General features: G+C 45.0%; 1 protein-coding gene across 2 annotated transcripts in view; it reads left to right on the top strand.

The window, feature by feature from the left end:
- The window catches only part of LOC124612952 (atrial natriuretic peptide receptor 1-like), a 1,199,832-nt gene that overhangs the window by 885,385 nt on the left and 300,683 nt on the right, over window positions 1-13,764 (top strand). For both annotated transcript variants that reach the window (XM_047141468.1, XM_047141467.1), the window contains one exon: window positions 9,527-9,601. In XM_047141468.1, coding sequence (XP_046997424.1) covers window positions 9,527-9,601 — 75 coding nt within the window. The remainder of the gene's footprint in view (window positions 1-9,526; window positions 9,602-13,764) is intronic.

The following is a 13,764-nucleotide window of genomic DNA, read 5'->3' as shown; positions in this document are numbered from 1 at the left end:
CTCTGGGGAAAGTTGAAGGATATTTGCTATCGTGATCCACCGACATCACCTGACAATATGCGTCAGCGCATTGTCAATGCATGTGCGAACATTACGGAAGGCTAACTACTCGCTGTTGAGAGGAATGTCGTTACACGTATTGCGAAATGCATTGTAGTTGACGGACATCATTTTGAGCATTTATTGCATTACTGTGGTATTTACAGGTAACGCTGTAACAGCATGCGTTCTCAGAAATGATGTGTTCACAAAGGTACACGTATCACACTGGAACAACCGAAATAAAATGTTCAAAAGTACCTACGTTCTGTATTTTAATTTTAAAAAAACCTACCTGTTACCAACTGTTCATCCAAAATTGTGAGCCATGTTTTTGCGACTATTACAGGGCCATCTGTCACAAAGCGAAAAAAGTGGTCCAACTAAAACATTCATATTTCTTTACGTACAACACGATCAGTAATAAAAATGGGGATTTCTATTTTTAAAAAAACACAGTTGATGTCCGTTTGAGCTATGGCAGCGCCATATAGCTGGCCAACCATAGCGCCATCTGGTTTCCCCCTTCAAGCTAGACAAGTTTCGTTCTTTGCAGTTTATTCGTTTGACGCTTATTTTGTGAGATATTTGGCCCGGTTACGATCAATGGACCACCCTGTATATTCAGCAGCTATTACTTATCACTAAGACCAGCAGGATAAGTTGTGTCAGCACGTGCCGCGATCTCGTTACCTTAAAACACCCACCTTCATCCCTCGCAACACCAAATGGGGTGAGACGGAGCTCGCTCGTCTTTTGGAGGAAAAAATATCGGGGCGGGTAGGGTTAGCGGTGACGCCGCAGTGTTTGCCTGGAAGAGGGGGGGAAGGGGAGGGGGAGGGAAGAGGTGCGGTTGGACGGCTGATCGATTGTGGGGCCATCGGAAGGCACTCCGGGCGAGCGGAACAAGCAGGCAGCGTCCGCTAATGGGCCGGGAGCCGCTGGCTGGATGGTTGCGTGGCGGGCAGACTGCTCGCGTTACTGCCAGAGCTAACGACCGGACAGCACCACCAACGCTCGCTGCGCCAGTAGGTCGCGCGAGCGAAGAACGCTCCTGCCGCATGTAGCGCCCACGCGTGCGGCGTGGTCTGCACTGCTAGGTACTCTCGTCTCTCCCGACATTGCCGGCATAGTTTCGCTTATGTGAGAGCTCCGGCGAGCAGCTCAAGAGAGACTGAAGTCGCTGCCTACAAGAGAGGTCCAAACTCGGAGAGCGCAACTATCTGAGATCTCGTCCCGCTCTCGGGCACTGCCACCGAGCTTGCTCTCAGTGTTGTTTACGTGCCACGTATCACTCGAGAAACCTCTCTGAGCGTGAAAACCTCGCAGTGCTATACATAGTTTAATGATATCTCCACCCATTAACCCTTCACCTCACGGGGCGTGAAAACTCACGTGGTCGAGGAGATGGTGACGTCACAGCGTGGAATTCTGCGTTCCCCTACATTGCCGTGCGTGGAGTAAAGAATCCGGTAGGCCAAACTTTTGTCTCGTGGAGCGGAATGTCGCCAATGAGATGCGACATCGTTCTACGCCACAAGCATAACGTAGGAGCTGCCATATTGCGTCGTGTTAAAAATCATATTTGGTGGGTTTTCTTTCTCGTACAGTACGTGGTATGTATGTAAGCTGTTGTAAAGTATCAGCAAATGGAGGAATTCTCGACAACGCTTCGCATTATGTATGATTTGTTATAATAAATTGACACGAAACTACACGTCGGTAGGTAAAGGCTCTCTGTAGTTGACGTTTTCAGTGTTCGAGCTTGTGCTACGAAAGTATACCGTTTCAGTGCTACGACACAATGATGACCTACGAAAAGCGTGACATTTTAGGTACAATTTGCATATTAAATATCAAATAATGACATTTTTAGATACATTCTTCACAAATTTTATGTCAAATACAGAGGCCCATTTACTAACTCGAAGCTGAAGAGCACCTGGTGGCGACGTGAGCTCTTAAGTCGTGAAATTAAAAATAGCAGCTTCGTGTTCACCTTCAACAAAATTTTTTTAACGTCTTGTTTTCTAAAAGATTCTGTGTCTTTCTTATTAATTTAATATAAGTGTTATCTCAAGAGTGGAAATTATTTTTTATAAATAATGTATCTCTTGTCGCAAAGGCCAATGGCTGGACTGTTTCCCAAGAGTCCACAAATCTTAAACGTGACTGCCAGTATGTGCCTCAAAGTAAAAACAAGTTACATACTGGATGTCTTTGCTGTTATCAAACATTCTATAATGTATCTATATCTATAGATGAAATGTATTTGCAATTGTGGGTGCGAACAGCCATCAGATGTACACTCCTGGAAATTGAAATAAGAACACCGTGAATTCATTGTCCCAGGAAGGGGAAACTTTATTGACACATTCCTGGGGTCAGATACATCACATGATCACACTGACAGAACCACAGGCACATAGACACAGGCAACAGAGCATGCACAGTGTCGGCACTAGTACAGTGTATATCCACCTTTTGCAGCAATGCAGGCTGCTATTCTCCTATGGAGACGATCGTAGAGATGCTGGATGTAGTCCTGTGGAACGGCTTGCCATGCCATTTCCACCTGGCGCCTCAGTTGGACCAGCGTTCGTGCTGGACGTGCAGACCGCGTAAGACGACGCTTCATCCAGTTCCAAACATGCTCAATGGGGGACAGATCCGGAGATCTTGCTGGCCAGGGTAGTTGACTTACACCTTCTAGAGCACGTTGGGTGGCACGGGATACATGCGGACGTGCATTGTCCTGTTGGAACAGCAAGTTCCCTTGCCGGTCTAGGAATGGTAGAACGATGGGTTCGATGACGGTTTGGATGTACCGTGCACTATTCAGTGTCCCCTCGACGATCACCAGTGGTGTACGGCCAGTGTAGGAGATCGCTCCCCACACCATGATGCCGGGTGTTGGCCCTGTGTGCCTCGGTCGTATGCAGTCCTGATTGTGGCGCTCACCTGCACGGCGCCAAACACGCATACGACCATCATTGGCACCAAGGCAGAAGCGACTCTCATCGCTGAAGACGACACGTCTCCATTCGTCCCTCCATTCACGCCTGTCGCGACACCACTGGAGGCGGGCTGCACGATGTTGGGGCGTGAGCGGAAGACGGCCTAACGGTGTGCGGGACCGTAGCCCAGCTTCATGGAGACGGTTGCGAATGGTCCTCGCCGATACCCCAGGAGCAACAGTGTCCCTAATTTGCTGGGAAGTGGCGGTGCGGTCCCCTACGGCACTGCGTAGGATCCTACGGTCTTGGCGTGCATCCGTGCGTCGCTGCGGTCCGGTCCCAGGTCGACGGGCACGTGCACCTTCCGCCGACCACTGGCGACAACATCGATGTACTGTGGAGACCTCACGCCCCACGTGTTGAGCAATTCGGCGGTACGTCCACCCGGCCTCCCGCATGCCCCCTATACGCCCTCGCTCAAAGTCCGTCAACTGCACATACGGTTCACGTCCACGCTGTCGCGGCATGCTACCAGTGTTAAAGACTGCGATGGAGCTCCGTATGCCACGGCAAACTGGCTGACACTGACGGCGGCGGTGCACAAATGCTGCGCAGCTAGCGCCATTCGACGGCCAACACCGCGGTTCCTGGTGTGTCCGCTGTGCCGTGCGTGTGATCATTGCTTGTACAGCCCTCTCGCAGTGTCCGGAGCAAGTATGGTGGGTCTGACACACCGGTGTCAATGTGTTCTTTTTTCCATTTCCAGGAGTGTATAAGGGAGCGATGACAGCAAAAATTTGTGCCAGATTGGGACTCGAAACCGTTTCTTCTCCTTTACACGAGCGGTCGCCGTAATCACTTTGGCTGTCCGAGCACTACTCACGGCCAGACTCAAACTTCCATAAGTCATCTTTTTGGCATCATAACCTGTACTCACTCATGCATTACGAGCAGTAGGGCAAGAGAGAGCAACAGCGCATTTTGTTAGTGCGGGTTGCCTACATCAGGGGCAGGTATGCACTCCACTGATTGAGAGGTATTTAACCTACAGTTCTCCTTTGATTGACAGTTCCATAACCTATTGTTGTGCTAGAAAGACCCTTCCCATTTGCAGAATAATAGGTTAAGTACCTGTCAATCAAAGGAGAACAGTAGGTATGCCCCTGAGTACATACCTGCCCCTGATGTAGGCAACCCCCACTAACAAAATGGACTGGCGCTGGCCTAGCTCCACTGCTTAACTATTTATAGTACAAGGGAAAACGTTTCTACTGAAAGTCGCTGTCTGATATTGCCGGATAAATACGATATTGCAGTGCCCATGTTGTTAAGGACAACGATGCAATGTTGCATCGGACTGCATGTATGCATGCCTGCATGTCCGAAAACCAGGCAGTGTAGAAACTGAAGCCGGGTGGTCTAGGACGCCTTTCATGGTCTGTGCTTTTCGGATGCCCCCAGAGATAAAAATCCCGGTGATCTAGCAGGCCGTACTAAAGGGCCTCCGCATTGCATGCAACGTCAAAGGAACGTGTTGAAGTGTCGGATTACTGTAATGCGGAGGTGGGATGGAGCTCCAGACCATGTATTCTGTCGTATCGGCAAAGTCAAATTATCAAGTAGCCCAGGCAAAGTATTCTGCAAGAAGCCCAGGCATGTTCCTCTGTCGAGGAGTTGCGGAATAACCGGTATAAGTATGCGGTCACCAATAATTCCTGCCCACACGGTGTTGCTGAACCGATGCTGATGAGACGCCTCAACCATTCCCCGAGGATCGTCTGTAGCCCACGGACGACGGCTATGCAGATTGATGATGACAATTCTGGTAAAAGTTGCTTCGTCAGTAAATAGGACTGAAGACAGACAGAAATCCCGTGATTGTGTTGGTTTAGTACAAAAACCATCGACAAAATCCTTTCCGTAGAGGGAAATCATCTGCAGATAATGCTTACACTCGTTTCAGGTGATAGGGATAAGAGCGGTTGTCATACAAGAAACACACGATCTTACTTTACCTTACACCACGTTGGCGGGCTACTTGCCAGTATCTTGAACTAGGGGTTCGCCTGAATATTCTGGAGAAACCGGTTCTCCAAATCTAGTGTACGAACAGTCCGTCGTCTCCCTAAACGTTCGTCTATCTGGATCGATGGTCACACAAACACACAAAAAGGGCTTGAAATGTTGTGGGGTGTGACTGCTGTCTGTGGGGATACTTGCTTCAATATAGCCGTGCTGCGTTTTGACTTTTCCATGTGCTTGGCCGTACGGTAACATCTCGGCTTGTCCCCAACAGGAACACCGGACCATCCTGCTGCTTACAGTGCACTGCATCAGTCACGTAATCTGCAACACACAAGGGACAGGGACCGATGGCCTTTGTAGTCTCGTCACTTCAAATCGCCGATCCCTCGCCCACAAACCAACCTACCAAACGAACAACACACGACAAGTGGTCAAAGGAAATTTCACTAGTCAGCGCCATATAACGTGGCAATATGTATTTTCGGACACTTGTTCATAGTATATTTTTTCCTCCATTTCCAGTCAGTAGTTCGTCCCTGCAGCTTGCCTGAAATGTGTGGAAAGCTTGTAAGGGTGCAGTAAGATAGGTTGTGCCGAGGAATAATAGTTTAGAAATGTTTTGATACGTTGTACCGTTTCGAATTTAACTAGCATTGAAGTTACCCAATCAGGTCAAAAATGGCTCTGAGCACTATGGGACTTAACGTCTGAGGCCATCAGTCTCCTAGAACTTAGAACTACTTAAACCTAACTAACCTAAGGACATCACACACATCCATGCCCGAGGATTCGAACCTGCGACAGTAGCAGTCGCGCGGTTCCAGATTGCAGCGCCTAGAACCGCTCGGCCATCTGGCCGGCCCAATCAGGTCGTTGCCAGCGCTAATTCAACAGGCCCCTCCAGAGACGGTGTCGCCAAACATGTGCTTCATTTGCTCCCCTAAAGCGGAACAGTAGGCCGATACAAAAATTGTACATGAGACTATAGTAGAGATAACCCAAGCTAACTGCCGAGCTTACACGAGCTATGACGGCGGCGCTATACAAAGCCCGATGTTTATAATGTTTAGTCCTCGGCTACGTAATTTCTGAAGATGCTCACGATGTCAAGTGAAAAATGTCAAAGTAAAGAAAATTTAGATCCCACTTATTGTTGATCTGCAATTTTAATCTCTAGCGGTCGCTGTTCCCCTGCAGGAAATATCTGCTCCTCCTAAATATATTGTTATACGCTGCTTTCACTAATTTCGTGGATATAAGATAAAAGGTTTTAAAGAAATATTGCTTCGTATTACCGATGAGGAGTCTACCACTTCATCAGTGCGGTGGGCCCCGCACGATGTTCAACCGGCTCCGTTATTAGATAACTCACACATTTAGCTCTGAAAATTATGTTGAAGGGTTTTTTTTCTTTTTCTTTTTTTAGTTAGGTTATCCGCAGGGTAATAGGTGTCTACTCTTTAATGCGTACCAGTTTACAGTATTTACGTCACTCTCTATCGGAAGTCCAAAAGGGTCTATGACCACCGGCACTGCCGTTCAATACCTCCGCTCGATGGCTGTTGTCGGCACAACTTGGCGTTGATCCATCATGCGCTAGAAACATCTCTTTTGTAAACAGTCTAGTTTGTAGCAGTATCTACACTATCTGATCAAGGGCATCCGGAAGCTCGCCGTCCTCTGTGGCCGAGCGGTTCTAGGCGCTTCAGTCCGGAACCACGCGGCTGCTACGGTCGCAGGTAAGAATCCTGCCTCGGGTATGGATGTGTGTGATGTCCATAGGTTACCAGAATGAGATTTTCACTCTGCAGCGGAGTGTGCGCTGATATGAAACTTCCTGGTAGATTAAAACTGAGTACCGGACCGAGACTCGAACTCGGGTCCTTTGCCTTTCGCAGGCAAGTGCTCTACCAACTGAGCTACCCAAGCACGACCCACGCCCCGTCCTCACAGCTTTACTTTTGCCAGTACCTCGTCTCCTACCTTCCAAACTTAACAGAAGGTACTGGCAGAAGTAAAGCTGTGAGGACGGGGCGTGAGTCGTGCTTCGGTAGCTCAGTTGGTAGAGCACTTTCCCGCGAAAGACAAAGGTCCCGAGTTCGAGTCCCGGTCCGGCACACAGTTTTAATCTGCCAGGAAGTTTCGTCCTTAGGTTAGTTAGGTTTACGTAGTTGTAAGTCTAGGGGACTGATGACCTCAGATGTTAAGTCCCATAGTGCTCAGAGCCATTTAGAGCCAGACGCTCCTATGAAATGGGAGGCTGACCACTGGATGCCACGTAACGTGAACTCTTCAGCGTAAAAGGAGGCGAGGAGGGTTGTGTTGTCACTAGAGATCCAGTAACAGCAGAGTGGGTCGGTCGTGACAGCTCAGTGACACCGAACGTGGTCATTCGACGTTACAAATTCATCAGGGACATTTCAGTCCTAATGTTGCCCAAGTCGATAGTTGGTGTCGTGACGGTAAAGTGGAAACGTGAAGGAACGTCAACAGCTAAACCAAGACCCAGTAAACGTCATCTCTGACCGACAAAGACTGTCGCGAACTGCGGATGGTGGTTGTAAAAAAACACACGAAATGAACGGGAAGAATCACTTGTGAGTTCCAAAATGCTACCAGTGGTCCCAGTTAGGACGAAGATGGGGTTTAGGAAATTTTAATGAATGGGGTACAGTGGTCCTCATAAGCCACACGTTTCTATAGTCAACGTCAAACGACGCTTGAGGTGGTGTAAAAAGAATGACGCCACTGGACACTGGACGATTGGAAACGAGTGATTTGGACTAATCAGTCACTCTATACACCCTGGCAATCCGATGAAAAGGTTTGGGTCTGACGAATGCCTGAGAAACGTTACGTGACGTCATGTGTGGTGCCAACAGTGAAGTACGGAAGAGGTGGTGCTACGTTTGTGAGTGCTTTTCGTGGTTATGTCGTGGTGCTCTTATATCACGCTATACAGTATGTCGAAGGACAGGAGCACATTATATAGCATTGTGTATTGCGTACAATACAACAACAATTCTGGGAAGATGACTGTTTCACCAACGATGTAGGCCCTGTCATAAAACAGCATCGGCGATACAGTGATTTGGGGACAGTAACATTCCAGAAATGGACTGACCTGCTCAGCGTCCCGACCTGAACAAAGTGGCACTGCTTTTTGGGTGGGTTAAAAAGTCGACTTCGCTCCAGACTCCATCATCTACCTCCTCTGGTCTCAGCTATTGCGGAAAAATGGACTGCCATTGCTAAACAGACATTTAGAAGTCTCATTGAGAGTATCTCCAATAGAGTTCAAGCTGTCATGAAGACAGAGTGTGGATCGCCCCCCTCCCCCCCCCCCCCCCCCCCCACCGATATTAAAATCCATTAATTGCTGACCGGATACCGGATGCTTTTATCAAATAGTATGTAAAGTGAACTGGATTGCCCCAGCTGCTTTATCGCTTTATTTTACACTAAACTTTTGTGATCATGTCACCAGAAATTTACGTATATTATTACTTCCAGACATATGTTTAAACATTATACAATCCAGATTTGTCGTCTGACACTACGGTGTATCTACGTTTAGTGAAAAAAACTAAATTATATTTATATATGAAACTGGTATCTGTTCTTTAGGACATCTCTGAAAGAACAGATACCATCTTCATATTTTTGTATTTAAGGCTCACCGGCCATTTGACCATCTTCCTCTTTGCGGATGTACAAACAGTGCCCGCAGTGCCCGAACTCTTACGTGAATCGGCAGTAAAAGCCAAGAGTAATGATTGTAATGGGCAGGGGCACTATGAATATAGTGCGGGACAATAAGTTGCGTATGTGGGTCTCATGGGAGGCGTGCCAGAGATACGTCCCTGCTGTCGCACTACTCTGTGTATCCTCGGTGGCTCAGATGCATGGAGTGTCTGCCATGTAAGCAGGAGATCCGGGGTTCGATTCCCGGTCGGGGCACACATTTTCAACTGTCCCCGTTGACTTATATCAACGCTTCTATGCAGCTACGGGTATTCATTTCATTATAAATTATATTTACCTATATTACCGGTAACAGACCGACATTTGCCAATTATGAGACGCAACTGTCGTATCGTCCATATGTAAGTTAAGTTATACTCCCATTAGACAAGTTGAAACGACAAGAAACAGTTTTTAACATTACACCTATTTCGAGGTCTTCATTGTCGACATGCCTACACATTTCAAGTAGAAATGTTTTGTTATTAATATTGGTGTTTCACTTTCAAATATTACAGCACTAAATTATCAGATTCACACGCGATGCGGAATGTGTAAAATTATGGTGGTTGTTAAACCAAATAACGTCTCACAATGAAATGTAATTTACGTTCTTACATCATTTTAACAGTTCACTTTACTGAATTGTAAAATGCGAGAATTTGATAATACCTATCGCTCCAGACACTGCATGAAATTGTGTATCTGTCGTAATACTCTCAAATTCACTACAGCAATTGTATCGTTATGTCTCGTTTCAGGGCAGCAAAGTCGCGCTGAAGGCTATCCACAAACGCGTGGACCTCACGAGACCACTGTTGCTAGAGCTGAAACGGGTGAGTAAAGAGCACAATAACAATTTCTGTTGGTGTTGCGACTCGCCTGCAGAACTCGTCCACTTCACTATGATCTCATTACAGTACACTCTACACTGATAAAAAAAATTAACGTCTGAGTCAGTAAATTTATTTTAACTTGACTGTAATATTTAGGTCGAGAGACAGTTCGCTGCATTTTTCAGGGTCTTATTTGTCGTAGTTAGGCAAGCGAAATTCGAAATGCAATACTACAATATTCGCTTTCTCTTTCAGCGTCAGTACCAGTCAAGTGCGTGCTCCACAAATTAATTTGTCGGAGTCGCTGATGACTTAGGATGGAGGTCGAACTTCACTAGGACAAAGAATAACTAGAAATAATTTCGTGGAAGTGAATTAAAATCGTGAATTTATCAGGGAAATAATGACGAAACTTAAACAACAGAGGCTAGAGCTATGTCTGCTTGCAATTTATACGAGAGCCTGTTTGATGACAGCTCATAATTCCAGAGCCTTCAGAGATTAAGAGAGTTTTTTCACTTCTTACTACAGTTTTGCATAGGTTAAGCCGAAACACCCCCGCCCCCCATCCCCACCCACCCGCCCATGAACCATGGACCTTGCCGTTGGTGGGGAGGCTTGCGTGCCTCAGCGATACCAGTACTGTAGGTGCTACCACAATGGAGAGGTATCTGTTGAGAGGCCAGACAAATGTGTAGCTACTGAAGAGGGGCAGCAGCCTTTTCAGTAGTTGCAGGCGCAACAGTGTGGAAGACTGACTAATCTGGCCTTGTAACACTTACCAAAACGACCTTGTTGTGCTGGTACTGCGAACGGCTGAGAGCAAGGGGAAACTACAGCCGTAATTTTCCCAAGGGCATGCAGCTTTACTGTACGGTTAAATGACGATGGTGTCCTCTTGGGTAAAATTTTCCGGAGGTAAAATAGTCCCCCATTCTGATCTCCAGGCGGGGACTACTCAGGAGGACGTCGTTCTCAGGAGAAATAGTGTCTTGAAAGGAGGATATAAGATGAACATCAACAAAAGCAAAACGAGGATAATGGAATGCCGGAAGGAGTGGCCGAGCGGTTCTAGGCGCTTCAGTTTGGAACCGCGCGACCACTACGGTCGCAGGTTCGAATCCTTCCTCGGGCATGGATGTGTGTGATGTCCTTCGGTTAGTTAGCTTTCAGTAGTTCTAAGTTCTAGGGGACTTATGACCTCAGATGTTAAGTCCCATGGTACTCAGAGCCATTTGAACCATTTGATAATGGAATGTAGTCAAATTAAGTCGGGTGATACTGAGGGAATTAGATTAGGAAATGAGACAAAGTAGCAGATGAGTTTTGCTATTTGGGGAACAAAATAACTGTTGATGGTCGAAGTAGAGAGGATGTAAAATGTAGACTGGCAATGGCAAGGAAAGCGTTTCCGAAGAAGAGAAATTTGTTACCATCGAGTATAGATTTAAGTGTCAGGAAGTCGTTTCTGAAAGTATTTGTATGGAGTGTAGCCATGTATGCAAGTGAAACATGGACGATAAGTAGTTTGGACGAGAAGAGAATAGAAGCTTTCAAAATGTGGTACTACAAAAGAATGCTGAAGATTAGATGGGTAGATCACATAACTAATGAGGATGTACTGAATGGAACTGGGGAGAAGAGAAATTTGTAGCTCATCTTGACTAGAAGAAGGGATCGGTTGGTAGGACATGTTCTGAGGCATCAAGGGAGCACCAATTTAGTATTGGAGGGCAGCGTGGATGGTAAAAATAGCAGAGGGAGACCAAGAGATGAATACACTAAGCAGATTCAGTAGGTTTCAGTAGGTTCTGAGAGATGAAGAAGCTTGCAAAGGATAGAGTAGCATGGAGAGCTGCATCAAACCAGACTCTGGACTGAAGACCACAACAACAAAATGCTGATACAGTTATACTTCACATATATCGAAAGTAAAACTCTCGTCCTGAAGTAGGTCTTATAGTAACTAAGGTGTCTTTGTAAGAAAAGAAGTTCAGATAGATAAACTAATGAAACAGTAAACACAACATATTCAGTCGTGTGCCAACTTTATCCGGACGCATCTTTTCCTTATCAAATTGGCTCTCATTCTATACTCACCCAACCCGAATATCAACTCGGAAAGGGCTTTATGAACATTAAATATAGAGCGAGAGTCTGCAGCAGTGTAAGTGCAAATTCATTTTCCTTCAGACCAGCGGCAGACAAATCGATGATTTCCCATCCAAGACGCCACTGGCCGTCTCACAGTTCATGGACGTATGGAATATCTTTCGTCGTATTTCAGTTTAACAGAGATTGCCAAGCGTTAGTTGAATACACTTTTTCAATGATTTCGAAGTACCTAATGCTGCATTTTTCACAGATCTAGATTTTAGATGGAAAATCATCAGATTTTAGATGGTGAGTGATAATAATAATAATAATAATAATAATAATAGGTACCAGGTGTAATATTTCATTCGCGTCTTAGCACTTGTCCAGGATATTGTTGAAGTCGTAATGGTATGAAAGGTAACAGAAGTCACATAAATACGATACAGATAGACAATCGGAAATTACTGCGACCTGAATCGGTCGATCAAACCTATTGGATTTTTTAGTCTATATTACTAAACTGCTATCCCAGAATTCAAGGCCTATAGAGGGTTGCTCATCTGTAGGATTTCAGGGGTAAGAAATATTTCTTTTTCAGTACCTCATACAATCAGTGGCCGAATTTAGAGATTTAAATTGATATAATAATCTACTCATTGAGAGGTATAATATTATGTTTAACGTTTAACACAATAAGACAAGTATTATCGTTAGAAACTGTATGATTGCCTTCAGCAAGTGCAACTGACGGCGGGGAAATACCCGGACTCCGTTCATCCAGTATTTGAGAATGAGGATACTTAGTGACTTCGAACGAACTTTAAATATCAATTCCAACCATTACCAAAACTTTTCTCTCCGACACCCACCACAAAATGATGAAAGGAAAAAAAGTTTATCGTGTACTACGTTTTAGATTTCATACAGTAAAACTGCGTCATCAGAAATCACGTTTTAATTTATTACTTCATTACTACTAACTCTGTTTCCAACACACGTTTCAGATATTATCTATATTTACTACATGTACATGCGAAGTTAGATCGTTGTATGACACATAGTTCAGAAGGTACTACGTCATAAATATTATCATTCGTGGAAAACTAGCTTTTACTTGAAATGGAGCCAAATTACCCACGCTATATCCGTCAAGTGTTTAATAATGAGAACACTTGGTGACTTTGACCTACCTTTAAGGATTATTTAAAATCTTTCCTACACTTTTCCATGCTTACAGGCTTTACGTGAAATACTTAACACATTAACCCATTTTTAAAGTATTCATCCGTTCGAAGCTCTTTAATACATGGGAATTCGATTTTTTAAGGAATCGGATATTACTGGTTATCAATATAAACATCTAATATATTCGATTACGAATTTGCGTTTGCTAAGATATTCAGAAACGTGTAATATCCCTCTTCCACAGAAACTTCTTATAGTTAATCCATTATGAGAAACGTATCGTACACTTTATTCTGATACACATTTAACGTCAGCTATCGCCTCTTTTTTGTATTCTGGTACCGTACGTAATTGTACTCTTTTGCTGTAATCTCTCCTAGGACTGCATTTTGAGACTTAATCATTATGAACTAGCGTACAAGGGCCACGCATCCTTTCAGTCATCCATTTCTACCGTTGAAAAACGAGGAAAAGGACTCGATATAAACGACGAAAAATTTAGGATGAAACTCTTTTGGTTATGAGACACAAATAAAAAATGACGGCATCGTATTCAAAATTATCTAGTGCAATGCAATACCCAGCACATGGCTACTTTAGAGAGCGGTGTAAGCAGTACCACTCCAAAGATGATATTGGCGCTTGACTTAAATAATTGTACAATACGTATCAGTATAACAAAAGCAAAATTTCAACAGTATGGACTCTATCTCTGTGCCCTGCCAAGATTTCTTTGTTACGAGGGTCATTCCAAAAGAAATGCACACTATTTTTGTAAAAATACAGTTTTCATTCTGCACGTGTGAAAGTTTTAGAGTGTGTAGATACATCCTTCCCGTTTGTTTTCAAACTTAGTTCAACCTGTTCCCGTGTGTGGCGCT

This window comes from Schistocerca americana, chromosome 4 (genome assembly GCF_021461395.2).
Source record: "Schistocerca americana isolate TAMUIC-IGC-003095 chromosome 4, iqSchAmer2.1, whole genome shotgun sequence".
Classification (NCBI taxonomy): Eukaryota; Metazoa; Arthropoda; class Insecta; order Orthoptera; family Acrididae; genus Schistocerca; species Schistocerca americana.
The sequence above is the reverse complement of the archived record's forward strand: the minus strand, read 5'-3'. Positions and strand labels throughout refer to the sequence as shown.